Source organism: Hydractinia symbiolongicarpus, chromosome 1 (genome assembly GCF_029227915.1).
Source record: "Hydractinia symbiolongicarpus strain clone_291-10 chromosome 1, HSymV2.1, whole genome shotgun sequence".
NCBI classification, from domain to species: domain Eukaryota; kingdom Metazoa; phylum Cnidaria; class Hydrozoa; order Anthoathecata; family Hydractiniidae; genus Hydractinia; species Hydractinia symbiolongicarpus.
Genome location: NC_079875.1, coordinates 26196588 through 26212236, shown reverse-complemented (window position 1 = coordinate 26212236; position 15649 = coordinate 26196588). Strand labels below are relative to the sequence as shown.

The 15649-nt window shown below is 35.7% G+C and overlaps 1 protein-coding gene across 1 annotated transcript; it reads left to right on the top strand.

Annotated features, from left to right (window-relative positions):
- Positions 1-7806: 7806 nt before the first annotated feature.
- On the top strand, positions 7807-9144 carry LOC130621831 (uncharacterized). The gene is made up of 3 exons (XM_057437219.1): positions 7807-8565; positions 8639-8887; positions 9118-9144. The coding sequence occupies exons 1-3, from the start codon at positions 7807-7809 to the stop codon at positions 9142-9144; spliced, it is 1035 nt and encodes a 344-aa protein (XP_057293202.1).
- The last annotated feature ends 6505 nt before the right edge of the window (positions 9145-15649 follow it).

The following is a 15649-nucleotide window of genomic DNA, read 5'->3' as shown; positions in this document are numbered from 1 at the left end:
GGGGGCTAGTTCTTGATTAGATTTATCTAGCTCTCCTGTTAGGTTAGATTATTGCATTATTTATACTCTAGACAATTTTTTTTTAAAAAAAGTTTATTTTTTGTAACCTAACTTAACAAATAAATGTATTTACTATTACTACTATTGTATTTACTAAGGGCAGGTAGGTTTCGACCCATATTTCTGAACCTAAGTAGCTATTTATCGACCAACATGGTAAATTTCTGGCAATCGAACACAGAAAGAGGCTTTCACGCTTTAAGATGTTATGACTCAGAGGAAACACTCTATGCATATGGTAAAGCAATGCAAGATGTGGTGTGTTAGAATGAGTTTAAAGCTATTCAGTTGTGACAAAGGCTTCAACGGATCCAAATTGAAGTCGATACTTGCCAATATGCGATTGGAATATATACCCGTCTCCAAGTATACCGTCCTTAGCATACGGGTTTGCTACACGATATTTCGTATTTCTGGATAAAATAGCGTACGCGGGACCGCCACAAGACTCCATGCAGAGCAAATACGGTCAAATTCGCCCTGTATTATATATTTTCATTTTTCTCTTGCTGAAAGAATTTCCCACATTACAAATTATATTTTATGTCTAATAAAGTATGAATAGTTGATTTGTAAGGATTTTTTGGAAAGCCTAGTGTGGCCAATTGAGTCCAATCGCGGAAAACACAAGTCTGGTTTTAGAGATGTACATCTTCTTGTTGTCAGAACACATGCGGGACTGGTTATTTTAGAAAGCTCCCCACCCATTGACCATGCCTGTACACTCAATCAGCTAGAAAAGACAGATTCCCATGTGTCCTTAGCTTGATGAACATATACGTATATATAGATGACTTGCTCAGGCAAATTTCCGTAAATTGTTGTTTTGATTATACTGCGCATGCGCGAATTCTCGGCAGGCAAAAAGCAATGTAGCGCCAGCGATTACTCTTCAGTCACAAAGCTTTGCACAGCATGAACGTCATTGAAATGGAATTTTCCACTTATTACGAACACTTGGATAAAGATGATAAGATTAAGTATAAATCAAAACTGACTTTAACTAATGGATCAACAATACCAGACCCACATGGAATTAAAGATGGTTGGTCAAACGATGTCAATCTACTTGTTGACATATCTTTGTTGTTTACCAAGCTTGGCCAAAGTTGAAAAGGACTTTCCCCGATAATAATCACGTGAGCAGAGAACAATAGAATTAGCCAATCAAAAAGCGCGGCCAGATCGTTTGAGACCCAGCGTAATTTTTCCCACCTTAACTACTCCGATTTCCCGGTGGTAAGAAAAATTACGCTGGGTCTGGGTCTTGGATGTTTCTAGAAGTCCAGTTAATCCGTCCCATTTTTTGCGTGCTATGAAACATCATATCTCAGTTGCGAAGGGAAGTGCATTTAATATCTTTGCTCAGCACGACGTCCCCGAGGTTCTTAAATATCTCCTACCTGGTCTGTCATTAGACTTTCCATTTCTTGGAAGTCCTTTTAGTATTGGCATCAAGACATCAACCACTTGCAATTCATGTCACATTACCAGCTCCTCAGAAGTTATAGCACCCTGCATCCAACTTTCTCTGCACCCTACGTTACAATATTCCTTAGATAATTTCTTTGAAAGCGAGGAGTTGTCAGACACCAATGCCTACTTCTGCCATGTTTGCAACGCTCATCAAAGTGCTCTAGTTGAAAAAGAGGTAGTGTCGTGTGGTTCCCATCTCATTTTACAGCTAAAACTTTTTCCCAGTGCCAACGACCTTGTGTCAAAAATTGCCTCTCGTATTACTGCTTACCCAGGTACCCTTTCCATACCTTTAACCGTAGATGGAGAAGTGAAATTTCGTAAAAATTTTCAATTAAGGGCTATTATCAACCATTGCGGCAACTTAAATAATGGTCACTACACAAACATAGCCTTCGACCAAATGGTTCACAGGTGGATACATTGCAACGATAGAGCAGTAATTTTCTGTGATGACCGTCTTATTAACAGTCACGAGTCATATGTTTTCTTTTTAGAAGAGCTGAGGTAAGAATATTTTAACCAGAATGAGTCAGCAAAGGGGCTTGACTACACTCAGTCTTGTCTTTGAGAGTGACGACTCCACTTATTACCCCCAGTCAAAAATAAAACAAAATCAAATAAAAATTATGTTAGCAAGGGGGTTTGATCCAGGGGTGTTTGATCACACATGATCTTGTCTTTGGAGAGTAACGACTCCACTTACTACCTGAGTTAAAAACAAAGAATAGCACAGTTGAACAGAAAGTGGTCAAAGTTTACTTTGGGAAGATAGGGATATCTAGTTTCAGCTGATGACCGTCCGCGGACATCTTCGAGGTGACCCAGCTGTACATTCAGGGTACTTAGGTTCAGAAATATGGGTCGAAATCTACCTGCCCTTGGTTAAAGTTCTGTTCATCTTTTCAATGTGTTGTGTTCTTTTTATTTTTTTATATTTTTTTTAATTAACTCCTTGTAAAAAGGGAGAATTGTGCTTTTACAGGCATTTTCTCTAGGGGAGTACAACCTCTACCTTATTTCCAAAGACCTAACAGGTTGAGTTCATCATTGCCGTGGCTTGCCACCTCTTTGTAAATTATTTTCTCTCAGAGACTAGTTATAGGTCCAAGTTGGGCAGTACTCATGCTTGTAATAAGCAAGAAAGTGTATTCAGCACCTTCTTCTGGGAGCCTAATCCCAATTTTATTTACATCCACCGTAGACAAAATACATCAGTACCGTATTGTAAACCTTTTTTATTTCACGCATACATATTGTTACTGTTATTTGCCCAGGATTACCTAATGAGGTTCTAATGATACTGTTATCAATGAGGGTCCTATGAAAAGTGTCTAGTACATTTAAAGCATTGTATTCTGGGTAGCCGCTGCTGGTTTCCAAGTCTGCCTTTCTAAGGGGCGGTTTTTTGGTCAGTCCAGCTTTTTTGTTTCCAGGTGTACTGCTTTTCAGTCTTAGTCCCAACCTTTCTAAGAGCTGGGTTTCAAGTCTACCTTTCTAAGCCCTGGGCTCTGAGTCAGTAGGTATAAGCAACAACAATACGATTTGTAGTTGTGAACTCTTCTTTTTCCAACGTTTAATAAAGTTATTGGTTTTGGCGGATGGTGTCAATGAATGTGGCTGGTGTCTTACAGGAGGCAGGGGATGCTTACTCAAGGGCCCGTGCCAGATCCATATATATATATATTGATTAATTCCTTGTAAAAAGGACGAATTGTGCTTTTAGAGGCATTTTCTCTAGAGGAGTACAACCTCTAGCTTATTTCCAAAGACCTAACAGGTTGAGTTCATCATTGCGGTGGCTTGCCACCTCTTTGTAAATTATGTTCATATACCTTCGATGTTGCTTTAAACCTGTGCTTCCAGGGTCATGGGGGAGGAAAATGTAAATCCGAGCGGCTTTGTATTGCCCCAGCTGGTTCATACAGGCCAGTTTACCGAAATGTTCCCGGTGAATTTTCGAAAGCTTATTTTAATCCTATGTAAACGCAAAGTACATATAGGCGTAACAGTCTTTTTCAAGAAGACTTTTTCAAGAAAAAAATTTAAATAAAAACACAGGAAATAGCCCCTTGTTAACACCTGGCTGAGCACTTATTAGATGTAAACCTTGTTGCACATACGTATAGCCTTGCCAAAAAAGAATCCAACTTTCATTTAAATAACAACACACAAAAGAGCCTGTTGTTACCATGTGCAGGTAAAACAATCACTTAGCCATTATATTTTGTGGAAAAGTTTGTATAAAATTTTAAAATAAAAACACAGTTTATAACTATGTAATTATCGGGACATTTGTATACATATTGGGGAATTAAATAAGAAAAATGAATGCCCTTTGTGGCTGAGCAGCATAACGATTACAAGTAAGCCACATCAGCCTTATATATAAACATTGATCATCAACGGGGGACGAACGTACTATTAGCTAGCTATGTACTTTTGCTGACTTTGTTAAACTTTTTCGCTTAGTTGATTTTATGCTAGCTTTGTTATCTGTCTGCAAGAATTTTTTGAGCTAGTATGTATAGCTGTATTTTATGCTACATTCAAATTCAAATTCCCAAGGGCCAACATATTTTGTGGAGATGGATGTGACTACCAAGCACAAGCTATGTGATAGATATTCCTAATTAGAGCAGAATTATATCACTCACTGTGCAGAATGTGTAGCAGCTAGCTAGCTTGAAATCTGTCCTAAAAAATTCTTTTATGATGCTAATAGCTTAATATGTAGTTTTAACCTCCACTTCTTTCTTGAAAAATCTTATTTCGTTTCTAGGTAGCTAGCTACGCTTACACCATCTTTAAAAGCCAACAAAAACACCATCGCCGTGCACTAAAAACACGTTCTCTCGCTCACTAAAAACTGTACCAAAGAATGACCATAATAAATTGCTGAATGGCACTGGTTTTCGGCCGAAATTTATTATTTTGGATGTATAGGGACGAAATCGTACAGAAATGCTATATACTCTCCACCGTCCTTCCTTTTCCCTTATGCTTATTTAATGAGGAAATAGGCTCCGCTTTGCTCCGCAAAAATTGGAAAAAAACTATGCTGCTCAATAAACCCTTTCGCAGACAAAAACTCCTTTAAACATTAAAAAACAAAAGACGAAAAATGTAAGATTTTCACTTCTCTTCTAAAAGGAACCCTCTGCAACGAGAAGCTCGATTTACCAGCGCACAGAGCGGACATAAAAAAAGTTATTGAAGATGAGCTGAAGAACGATAAAGCTGACCCTTCTGACTACCCAAACAGGAAAGAAAACATTTCCTGCGAGGAAATAGTAAGCATGATAAATGACATTATCAGAGTGGGTTCCCCACATATTCAGACCTAGTCAATTTGTAACACAAAGTTTTAATAGAAACAGAACCTTTTTGGATGTAGAGAAGGCCTTTGACAGAGTGTGGCATAGCGGACTCATCTGGAACCTTCAAAAAATGAGTATCAGCAAAAAAAACTCTGTTTTGGATAAAAAGTTTCCTAACAAATAGAGGAATCAGGATAGTAGTTGATTGGGTTGAAGGAATGGCATTCCATCCCAACTTTGGAGTTCCCCAAGGAAGCCGTTTAAGCCCTATCTTATATAGATTTTTTGTTAATTACCTCCCTATCCCAACAAGCCAAGTGATCCAGACACAATTTGTATGGAGAGTTGGTTTAAACATGACCAAGTCAACCCAAATAAACTTTAGAAAGAAAAATCATGTATGAGTTTGAAAATAAAAAATAAAGATCGGTAACCAAAATTCTTGGCGTCATCTTTGACGAATACTTCAACATCAACTAACACATAAACAATTCAATAAAGGCCAAAACACAAAACGAGTATACTGTAAACACTAAAAAACAACACCTTCGGTCCAAATGTCCCTACGTTAGAAGCAAATGATAACAAAAGACAGCCATGATAACCTTTAATGAAAAAAATTTATTAAGTAATCCAAACAATGTAACTTCGCTACATCTACGGCCGCAGCAGAAGTAGTCCGAATATCCTGCTGTTTCGAATTGCCAATGTTCATCCTATTAAAAATCGAATTATTGCACTTGCAAGAAAATGGCTCCAAAACGTGGAAGAACATAACAAATGCATAAAAAACTACATAATAAACAAAGTCAATTATTACACCACGTTTGACAGAATATGAGCCCCCATTCAAATAATTAACGATAGTGCGTAGATCAAAATTTAGAAATAAATCCATAAATTAATAAGAAACTGAAAATAACAATAAAGAATTTCTGAAAAGGAAAAAAAGAGAAAAACCTAGCAATTAAACAAAGCCAAACCACCGCCTCCATTCCTTTTTTTACACCTAATTCCTCTTCACTGCCCTGCACTCTTTACTAACAAGTATATCTTTGCACGACTCCTCCTACTTCCTTCACCAAACCGACCAAACAAATAACCTCAAAAACATCAAAATGAATGAAATCGAGTAAACACATAAAACAAATGGATAAAGAGGACAATAGATGTCCTGACAATCCCGTGCCCAGCGTACAAACCACTACACACATCTGTCTCAAAGTGGGTTCACATTCATCGTAAGTGCATGAACTTCGTCTTTAAATTGTATGTTGGAGTATTCAGTCCGTTTAGGCGTCCTTATGGTCTAGAGACATCCGCAACACCTCCACTGCCTTAACCGTTATCAGCAACACGTTTGAAGTTACTGGGTTTGATATTTTTTATCAATATCACTATATAATACAATATAACAGAAATATTAGTGGTTCCAAGATACCTCCTTGTGGTAGTACATCAACTGGTACTAAGGTGCGGTTTTGCCTTGCGTTTATTTCGTGTTCATTTAAACATCACTCCCTATTGTTAGTTACCAGTTATAATGAAGTAGTCAGCAATAGACAGATAGTACTTACACGGAAGGGTTCAATAGATTGAGCTGTGAGATGGTATGAGAAACACAGGTGTCAATAGGTTGAATTGTGGGATGGCATGAATAACAAGCCTGCTGTGCCCGCATGAAAGTTGGCAGCCCCAACCCAATTGTTATATGCCGCACCCACCAAGAGAATAGGAGTAACTACACCGGAATGCAGAAAAAACTAGCCTTTCAAGACAGAGATATTAATAAAAATAAGGACGTTTCTCTCCAAAGAATAAGAAGCCACTGGAGAACGTCTGTATTCTCCCCTTTACAGGGATGATCGGAAAGCTAATGGATTTCGGCTGTAAACAAACACCTATGAATTTGGAAACATGAGGATTGGTGAAACTCACTCATGCTTGGGATCTGGTCCGGACCCTTGAGTAAGCATCCCCTGCCTCCTGCAAGACACCAGCCACATTCATTGACACCATCTGCCAATAACTTTTGTTAAGCATTGGAAAAAGAAGAGTCGGCTAGCAGTGGGATGTATTTTGCTTTACCAAAAATCCAAATCTTTTGAACCATGATTTTCCAAATGTTGTTGACCCAGACCTTATTAGGAAGACCTTATTATTGATTGTAATATAATTAGTCGCAGTGTTCTGTCTCAGCAACAAGCAGTTATTTAAAACCTTAAGAACATAGACAAAATGCAAGCATTTGCATGCCCAAAATTTGCTGACACTGCAGCTTGGAGTGCCTTCACTAATGCAGTTTTCCATAATCTGTTAGGTTCTTTTCCTCTGTCAGAGAGACTGCAGCTACCAGATTCAACAATTTACCATTACTCAGCTAGACATTTTGGGAACCTTGGTTCAGGAATATGAGTCGAAATATTTGTACCCTTTACAGAAGTCCTGTACTACTCTCTCTGTTTCTTTGTTCAATTTTTGTGCCAATTATCTTGGAAACAGTTTGTTTTCTTTTATGAGCATATTTCTTAGAGGATCAAAACCTCTAGACGTTATAGGACTTAACTGGGTGAGTTTATCATTGTGCGTGCACTTTGTAACTTTCATTCTTCTTCCCTTCTTTTAGGAATTAAGGCTTTCGTTAGTAAATGAGAAAAATTCTCCTCTTCAGTAAGAAAATAATTTACAAAGAGGTGGCAAGCCACCGCAATGATGAACTCAACATCTTTCCAACTTGTTGGACCTAAAGTTAGCAACAATGCGCAGGGAGAGCGAAATCCAAAAAAGCGTTGGAAGATCCGCAATACAAACTGTGCCTTTTGTAAACATCTGCAACAGGCCAAAGAGTATGCTCTACTCATTTTGAAGGTGGTAAAAAACGTACATGAACAATATTCCAACGATTGTACCAAAAACTATAGCACCTACACCGGTTAAAAAAAGAAACACCATGACTAGTCTTGGTTTAAAAAGAAAGCTACCTTCCCCTGAAAAACCTAAAGATCCTGAGCTGACTGTAGAAGAGGCATTACAGCAAGAGATTCAAAAATTGGAAGCCACCATAGCTACTATGAAAGTTGAAATAACAAAAAAAGAAAACTCATTATTAGCAGAGATAAATTCTTTACAAACAGAAGTTGATGAAAATAAATTTACAGTGGACAGATTTAAACACAACACTGCACATTTTAAATTTTACACTGGTTTTGAAAGCTACGAAATGTTTAAACTTGTACTTGAATATTTACAACCAGCTGCTGACTCTCTAATATACTGGGGATCAAATACTAACATTGAAAACACAAAAACCTATAATGGTAAACGTGAGCGATCCAGAGCTACAACAGCTGAAACAGAATTTTTTATGATTCTTATTAGACTTCGCTGTGGATTTCCTATTGAAGATATGGCAATACGATTTAACATGTCGACTAGTAATGTAAGTCGAATATTCATTACTTGGATAGACTTTTTGCACACTCAACTGAGAGTACTTCCTATATGGGCTTCAAAAAAAACAGTAGCAGAGACAATGCCAAAATGTTTTAAAGATTTATATCCCACAACACGTGTTATAATAGACTGTACAGAAATATTTACAGAGATGCCTTCTTCATACCGCAGCCAATCAGCTACTTTTTCCAGCTATAAACATCACAACACTGCTAAAGGATTGGTAGGGATTGCACCAAGTGGAGCAGTTACATTCGTATCTGATTTATATGCTGGAAGAAGTAGTGACCAAAAAATTACTCGACACAGTGGAATTTTAAATTTATTAGAACATGGTGACTCGTTTAATGGCTGATCGAGGATTCGATATTGAAGAGGATTTACCTGATGGAGTAACTCTTAATATACCTGCGTTTCTAAAAGGTAAAACACAACTAGATTTGGGAGAAGAACTTGAAACTAGAAGAATTGCTTCTGTAAGAGTTCATGTGGAGAGAGCAATTAATCGAGTTAAAAACTTTAAAATTTTACAGTCAATATTTCCATTGTCAATGGCACCTGATTTAAATAAAGTCTGGGTAATTTGCTGTTATTTAGTCAATTTTCTTCCACCACTTATAGCACAGAATGAGGAATAAACAATATATATATACGAATATAAAATGTATATAAAAATATATATGCTATGTATCTTTAAATATTTCGTTGGACATAAAGTCAAAATAAAATTTTGTCAGACATGGTAATCAATTCGTGTTCCATTTTTCACTCTCAAACTTTAAAGTTTCAATGTGCATAAATTTTTCAGTATAAACTATTAAATCCAATTCACTAATTCCAGTTACTGCCATGACACCTTGGCACTGAAAATAATATATGTGACTCCGTTTAAGTTTGGGTTCTTTATCACGCATTTGCAAAAAAAAACTTTTGTCGCCACATGCTTCTTCGATCGTCAAATAACCAAGGCCATTTAGGATTTATAAAAAAACCACATTTTTCCACAGTAACTTCTTTTGCTAATTCATATTTTTTTACTGCAATACTTTCCGTAGAAATTCCATAATTACAGGATTCTGAAAAAAAAGACTTATTTTGACACAAAATCTTTTTCAACAATGAAGTTGGAAAGACCCCTTTACGCCTGTTTATTACACTTCCAAAATTAGATGCAGTTAACCTTTTTTTTCGTTCTGCAAACCACGCTTTGCTATTAGATTGCTTTATCGTTTTCTCTTCAATAGTCTTAATTTCTTTGCATGTTACACTCAAATGATTTTTCACGAAATTAAGATTAAGCTCTATCAGCAGGATAATTTCTTTGCATGTAACACTCAAATGATATTTTACGAAATTAAGATTAAGCTCTGTCAGCAGGGTACTTTCAATATCAAAATTAAAGTTTTCAATGAGTTCATTAATATGTTTTCTAACTGGTGCATTTTCCTCTGCTTCCATCTCACAGTTTGTCACGGATGTTGTGAAAAAAGAGCAAGGCTCATAGTCATTTCCTTGTAGCAAAGTAGCCATTGTTACTCCTTGTTTAAGTTTTAATAAGTTCCCACTAAGCTGCTTCATTATTTCACTTGACGGTTCTCTTGCAAATAACGGTGTCGAACAGTGCTTTCGGTCACCAGTAACTATTGGTCTTTTGCGACTTTTATTTTTGTACTTTTCAAATTCAGCCTTTTCAAACTGCAAGTTTGAAAATAAAATAGCATCAGAGTTCGCAGCTTCACCAGGTACATGCCACTGTTGCAAAACATCTGTACATACTTTATCATCAGGAACACTTTTCAGTTCTAGTTCCCTGTAATCTACAAGCTGGTAAAGGACTGCAGCGACATGCTTACAACAACCCCCTGCTCCACCTTTGCAGTTGCATTTAGCATATAAAACATCTCCAGATTTTTGACAAAGGTGAATGTACACGCTGTATTGAATTTTCTTCATGGAGGCTGTTACCAGGCATTTAACAATAAACAAACTTGTATTTGCAACAAGATTTGGTTTTACTCTGACCTTCTTCACGAAATGCTCTTTAAATAACCTGTATTCCAGAATTTTGTGCTTAATTGCACCTCTAGATTTATTATCCACTTCTAAAGTATCTTCTACCATATACTTTTGCAGTTTTTTATGAGAAATGGCAGGCAAAAGAGATATATCTTTGGACCATTTTTTTATACTACAGGTCAGTTCTTCTTCTTCGTCTCTTTAAATTTCCTGATTTGAAATTTCTCTGAAAACTGGCCTTGATACCGTGCTAGAGCTTTGAGAAAAGCTAGGCTCAAGGGCAGTATCATTATCGTAAAAAATATACTTAAATCTTCATTAATATCTATTATAAGTTGTCGTTACATTATCCTTCCCTCAAATAAGCCTTTTTCTACTTTGTTTTGTTAAACACTTGATTAATCTATTACAGAGATAAAGTTTTACAAAGGGAACGGTGAATTATTTCCCGCAAAGTTGGCAAGTCCTATGTTTTGCAAAATTTATTCCGCGTACAGTTTTAGCAAAGTTGGCAATGCAACAACTAATTTTAGCAAAGTTATCAAGTCCTAATATTTCGTGAAAATTATTAAATTTTCTGAAGGTATTATTAATATCCGCAATATTTTTTGTGTTGAAGATCTTTATTTAGATTCCGAAGAATAAAGGCATTGTTGTTTTAATGTAAATAATTCACTCCTCCAAGGGGAAAGTGGCGTACCTTAGTAATATCGGGAGTTTGTAGCAACATTCCTGTTAATACGAATGTAACCGTTGAAACACAGACGTATTTCGAACGGTAGAAATTGAATAAAATGTAGTTTTTGAATTTGTTTTACTTCCTTAGCGCGGAATTGGTACCACAGTGAAATCACTTTCGCTTTAATTTTTTTAAAAAAATGGTAGCGTAGACGATAATCTATATAATAATACGCCAGTCCCGTGTGTCTATAACAGGCAAATTGGATGTGTTCTATTTTCTTAAGAAACAACTGCGGTAACATGTCACTTCTGCTAAACTTTTATTTTTATTCTGTCTTTTGTGTGATTTTTCAAACTGATTTAAAATTTTGGTTTTTAAAAAAAGTCACGGTTAATTTATTTTTTATAAAAACATTATGACCTAATTACACAAATTCATAGCTAAATAATTTTTGTTAATCCCTTTAGCACGTGTCTATTGTCTACGGTTATATGAAAAACATATTGGTTTTATTTATTCCCCCTTGAATGGAATTAACAACAAAACATTTTGACGAAAAGAACAATGAATTTTATGGTTAATTTCGCTCACTATTTCGCTGTTATTTTATTCGGTATCTATCGTGGATTTTTCCACGTGACTAAATACTAGTACCCTAAGATTATCGCAAACATAATCTTGGATTGGAACTGTGTTACAAGACGAACTTTAAAGATGGTCTGTAGCAAAAAAATACAAGAATGTGCTTATCTTATTCCTAACTTACTTGTCGTTAATTCGACAAGTTGGCAAGTCCTAATACTTCGCTAATATAATTTTAATTTTGTTTTAACTTCTTTCACTCTTTTAGCGGGGAATTGGTACCACAATGAAACTGCACAGCAAGCAGCTAAAAATGTTGAAGAATTACTGCAGAAATAAAGTCTCGTATTGCTGCCAGAGTAAACCCAAGCAAGCAAGCAAACATGCGATAGGTTTGTGATTACAACATTTGAAAGTCTATATTTTTATAACAGACTAATAGTAGGGAAATTGTTAAATTGATGGGAAGGGAAGAGAAGTGAGACATTTCACAGAAGAGACTGTTACTGTATGAATCTTAACACACAAAAATGCCGTGTAATTAAATGACAGAAGAACGACTGCTTGACCCTGTTCAAAAAATGAATAGAAATCAAAATATATTTCTTATACTTTAATGCTGAATAATGGTCAACTCACCCTTTTTTAAAAAAAAATTTGAAAGATAAGGAACTACATTTAATTTTTTTTCAAGAAAATTTTTTGTATAAAATTTGTATTTTACGGCGACACTCAACTCAGTTAACTTACATGAAGTACGTAACACAAATATATTATATGGCTAGACACACGCAGTTAGCTCATTTTCGAAAGTAAATGTAAAACGAAATTTACAAATATTTCGAAGAAATTTTTGTCCTGGTTCGCAGGATTGAATATTTGCTGATTTTTAGACACTGTTTAGCCGCCTTTGTTAACAGCGATTTGAAGATAATATATTAATGACTGTTTTGCACTTTTTTCATTACATCGCGCAGAAAAAAGCTACCTACCTTAGCAGAACAAATTTCATACCACCTTTGAACAACCTCTCTGCCAGAATTTTTTCATAGTAACTTTTTGTTGTCATTATTATCTTGTTAAAATCATCTAAGAAATACAAAATCGTTAAAGAACTGATAACTGTCGTATATTGTAGAGCAGATTTAACTGGAGTAACTGAGACCTTATAAGTTAACCCTAAGTACTGTTCGCCTTTTACATTATTTGTTAAATCCTGATTAACGAAAACAGTGGCAAAAGAGTGGTTTTGTCATCAAGACCGTTAAAAAGTTTCGTTTTTGTTTTCATACAAATTTTTATACACCCCCCCCCCCCAAAAAAAAAAAATAATAATAATAATAATAATAATAAAAACAACAAAGCATGGCTGCATTAATATTATTCTGCACAACGTTTAGATGATTTTCGGAAAAACATCTAAACTCAGAACAGTAACTTGTCCGACAGAAGAACAATGTCCCGAAAATTTATTTGTCCTGCTTCTGTGATTTCCTTTTACACTATGAACGAATTAAAACATTTCTTATAATGCTTTAGAAAACTTATGGATGAAAAATAGTTTTTAATATAAACTTTATTTCTGAATGAAAAAGTAAAAATTAACTCAGATAAAACACTTTAATTCCTTCCTCTTGCACTTTGTATAAAAATGTCTGTGAAGCATCATGGTTTGTCTTAAAACTTTGAGTGAGCAAAATTTCTTGCTTCATTAATTTTTAAAAACAGATAATTTCCATTGCGTCAATTTATGATAACTTCACTAACTTTATATTATATAGAAGGCGGGAATAAAATCGACAAGAGTCCATTTAATGTTAATTCCATGTGGTGTTGCACAGTGCAAGTTTTTTAACGCTGGGTTAAAGGCTGAAATTTTGATAGAAGTCAAAAGTATATTTAAAACAAAATAATGTGGTCTAAATGTGCGCAATTTTTTACGACCAAAAAGTGGCATTTTTCAAAAAACAAACAATTGAGACAACCTCGCAAGGTAAACGGCTAACAAATCGTTAAAGGAAATTAAAAGGAAATAGCAGGTTAAGTCATTCCGGCAAATTTTTATCCCGAAAAGTATACAGCCTTTCATATAAATAGGCCCTATTAAAAGTTTTTTTGTCCAAAACTAAATCTTCTCCATTGACAACCAGAGAATACTTGTTTCCGTACGGATCTTTGCTTATCACATAGGAATCTCCCTTTAGACATCACTACCAATCAATATGTCTCTGTCTGAAGAAAGATTCCTATGTGATAAGCAAAGATGCGTACGAAAACCTTAGCTAAAAGTATTTTAGTATATAAACATAGGTATAAAGTAGTATACAAACATATGCTACTGATACAATCTAGAAGTTGAATACGACACACAAATGGCCATAGAAAGGTCTTAGCGGCTCGTTCTTCCACCTATCTGACCGCCTTAGGAACGAAGAGGACGTTTGTCATTACCATGTGAGCATAAAACTAAAGGCACCGCAACAATGGAAACGTACAAAAGAAAACATAGGTTGCTCTCTCTCTCTCTTTCTTTTGCTAGGAATTACTTGTTGTGGAGTTTTTTGCAACGTCAAAATCTTGGGTAAGTTAAAATCTGCACTAGTTGGTGTTGTCACACTTAAAACAACAGTATTTTCCGCACTCTGCGACGAACCTACGCTGGCGTTGCTACATGTCTGTCTATTGCTTATATGTTCTTGCAAAAACAACAGTTGTTCGAAGTACTGACATGTTGGTACTTTCGTATCACCGGAACCAGACTTGGTCGCTTGTTCGATTTTCTTGTTACGTCTCACGAAGCCATCTGGAAGATTTTTCTATCGGGTCCTTACATTGACTAAAAATATATAATTGGAAACTAAACTTGAATGAAACACAGTCAAACAATAATTTTTGTTCGACATATGCCTCCCATGTGAACTTTTGCTAGCTAAAATTTCAAAATTATACCTTCGAAAAATAAATGTCTAGCTTGCGAAATTATGCCGAATTTTTTTTTGTGAAAGATGGAACAACAAATTTCATTATTATTGAAATATATTGTACTTCCAAGTTTGCTGCCACTTCTCGCCAAGCATTATTTTTATTATCGTATCCTTATATCCCCGCCCACCTGTTCTCAAGATAATTGGGAACTTACTAACTTCTTCTATTAATCGTTCGTCTATATCATTACCATCAACCCTAATATTATCACTATCAAACCCTACTTTCTCCATATCTCTTCCTTCTGGTAGACTGTTTTGTTGTGCAAATGCTTCATTAGGCAGTGGTGCTTATTGTTTATTCCACTGCTTATATTAACCCACTACTGCTACCTCTGGCTCTGCTGCTGGTGATGGAGGAGGAGGGGCCAGCACTTCTTGTTGGTTGAAATAACACTCTTGGTGGAACATATTCTCGGCTCAATTCAGTACATCTTGGCACAAGAAACCTTACCTGGTTAGCATTACGCCTTAAGTTTGTCATGTATTGCATATTTCTTTCCACTTCCCTGTTTTATCTAGCTTCATAAGCTTCAGTTTCAAATTGTGATTCTTCTTGTTCATCGCATACGTCTTGTTCCGCCATGTTGTTTGGAGGAAGAATGGTTTTCAAGCAATTTGATTGGTGGAAATGCTTAAGTTACGTTATAATTTATCAAAATATCAAAATCGTTTTCATATCCAAAGCGGGCGGAACGACCAAAAGCGCTTATGAGATGTTGCACAATAATGTGCGCTTTAAGCCGTGCGTCTAGTACGTCGTGCTATGCGGCCGAAGTGGACTTCGCCTTAAAGAATAAGTAACTAGTTTTATGTACATTGGAAGTGGAGACAGATTTAGTTTAGCTATACTTATCTGCCTACTTATACTGCTATTCAGACATGTGACAGAAATTTTTAAGAATACTTTGAGCTACAGTTAAAGTCGTGTTATGCAAGAACCCTATAATTCATAAAATATTTATATTAGAATCCTATAATTCATAAAATATTTAAATTAAACAGACTTCGCTTCTGTCAAAATTTACTAGTACACCCATACAAGAAACTCCTTTAATTCAAAATATCGTTTAAAT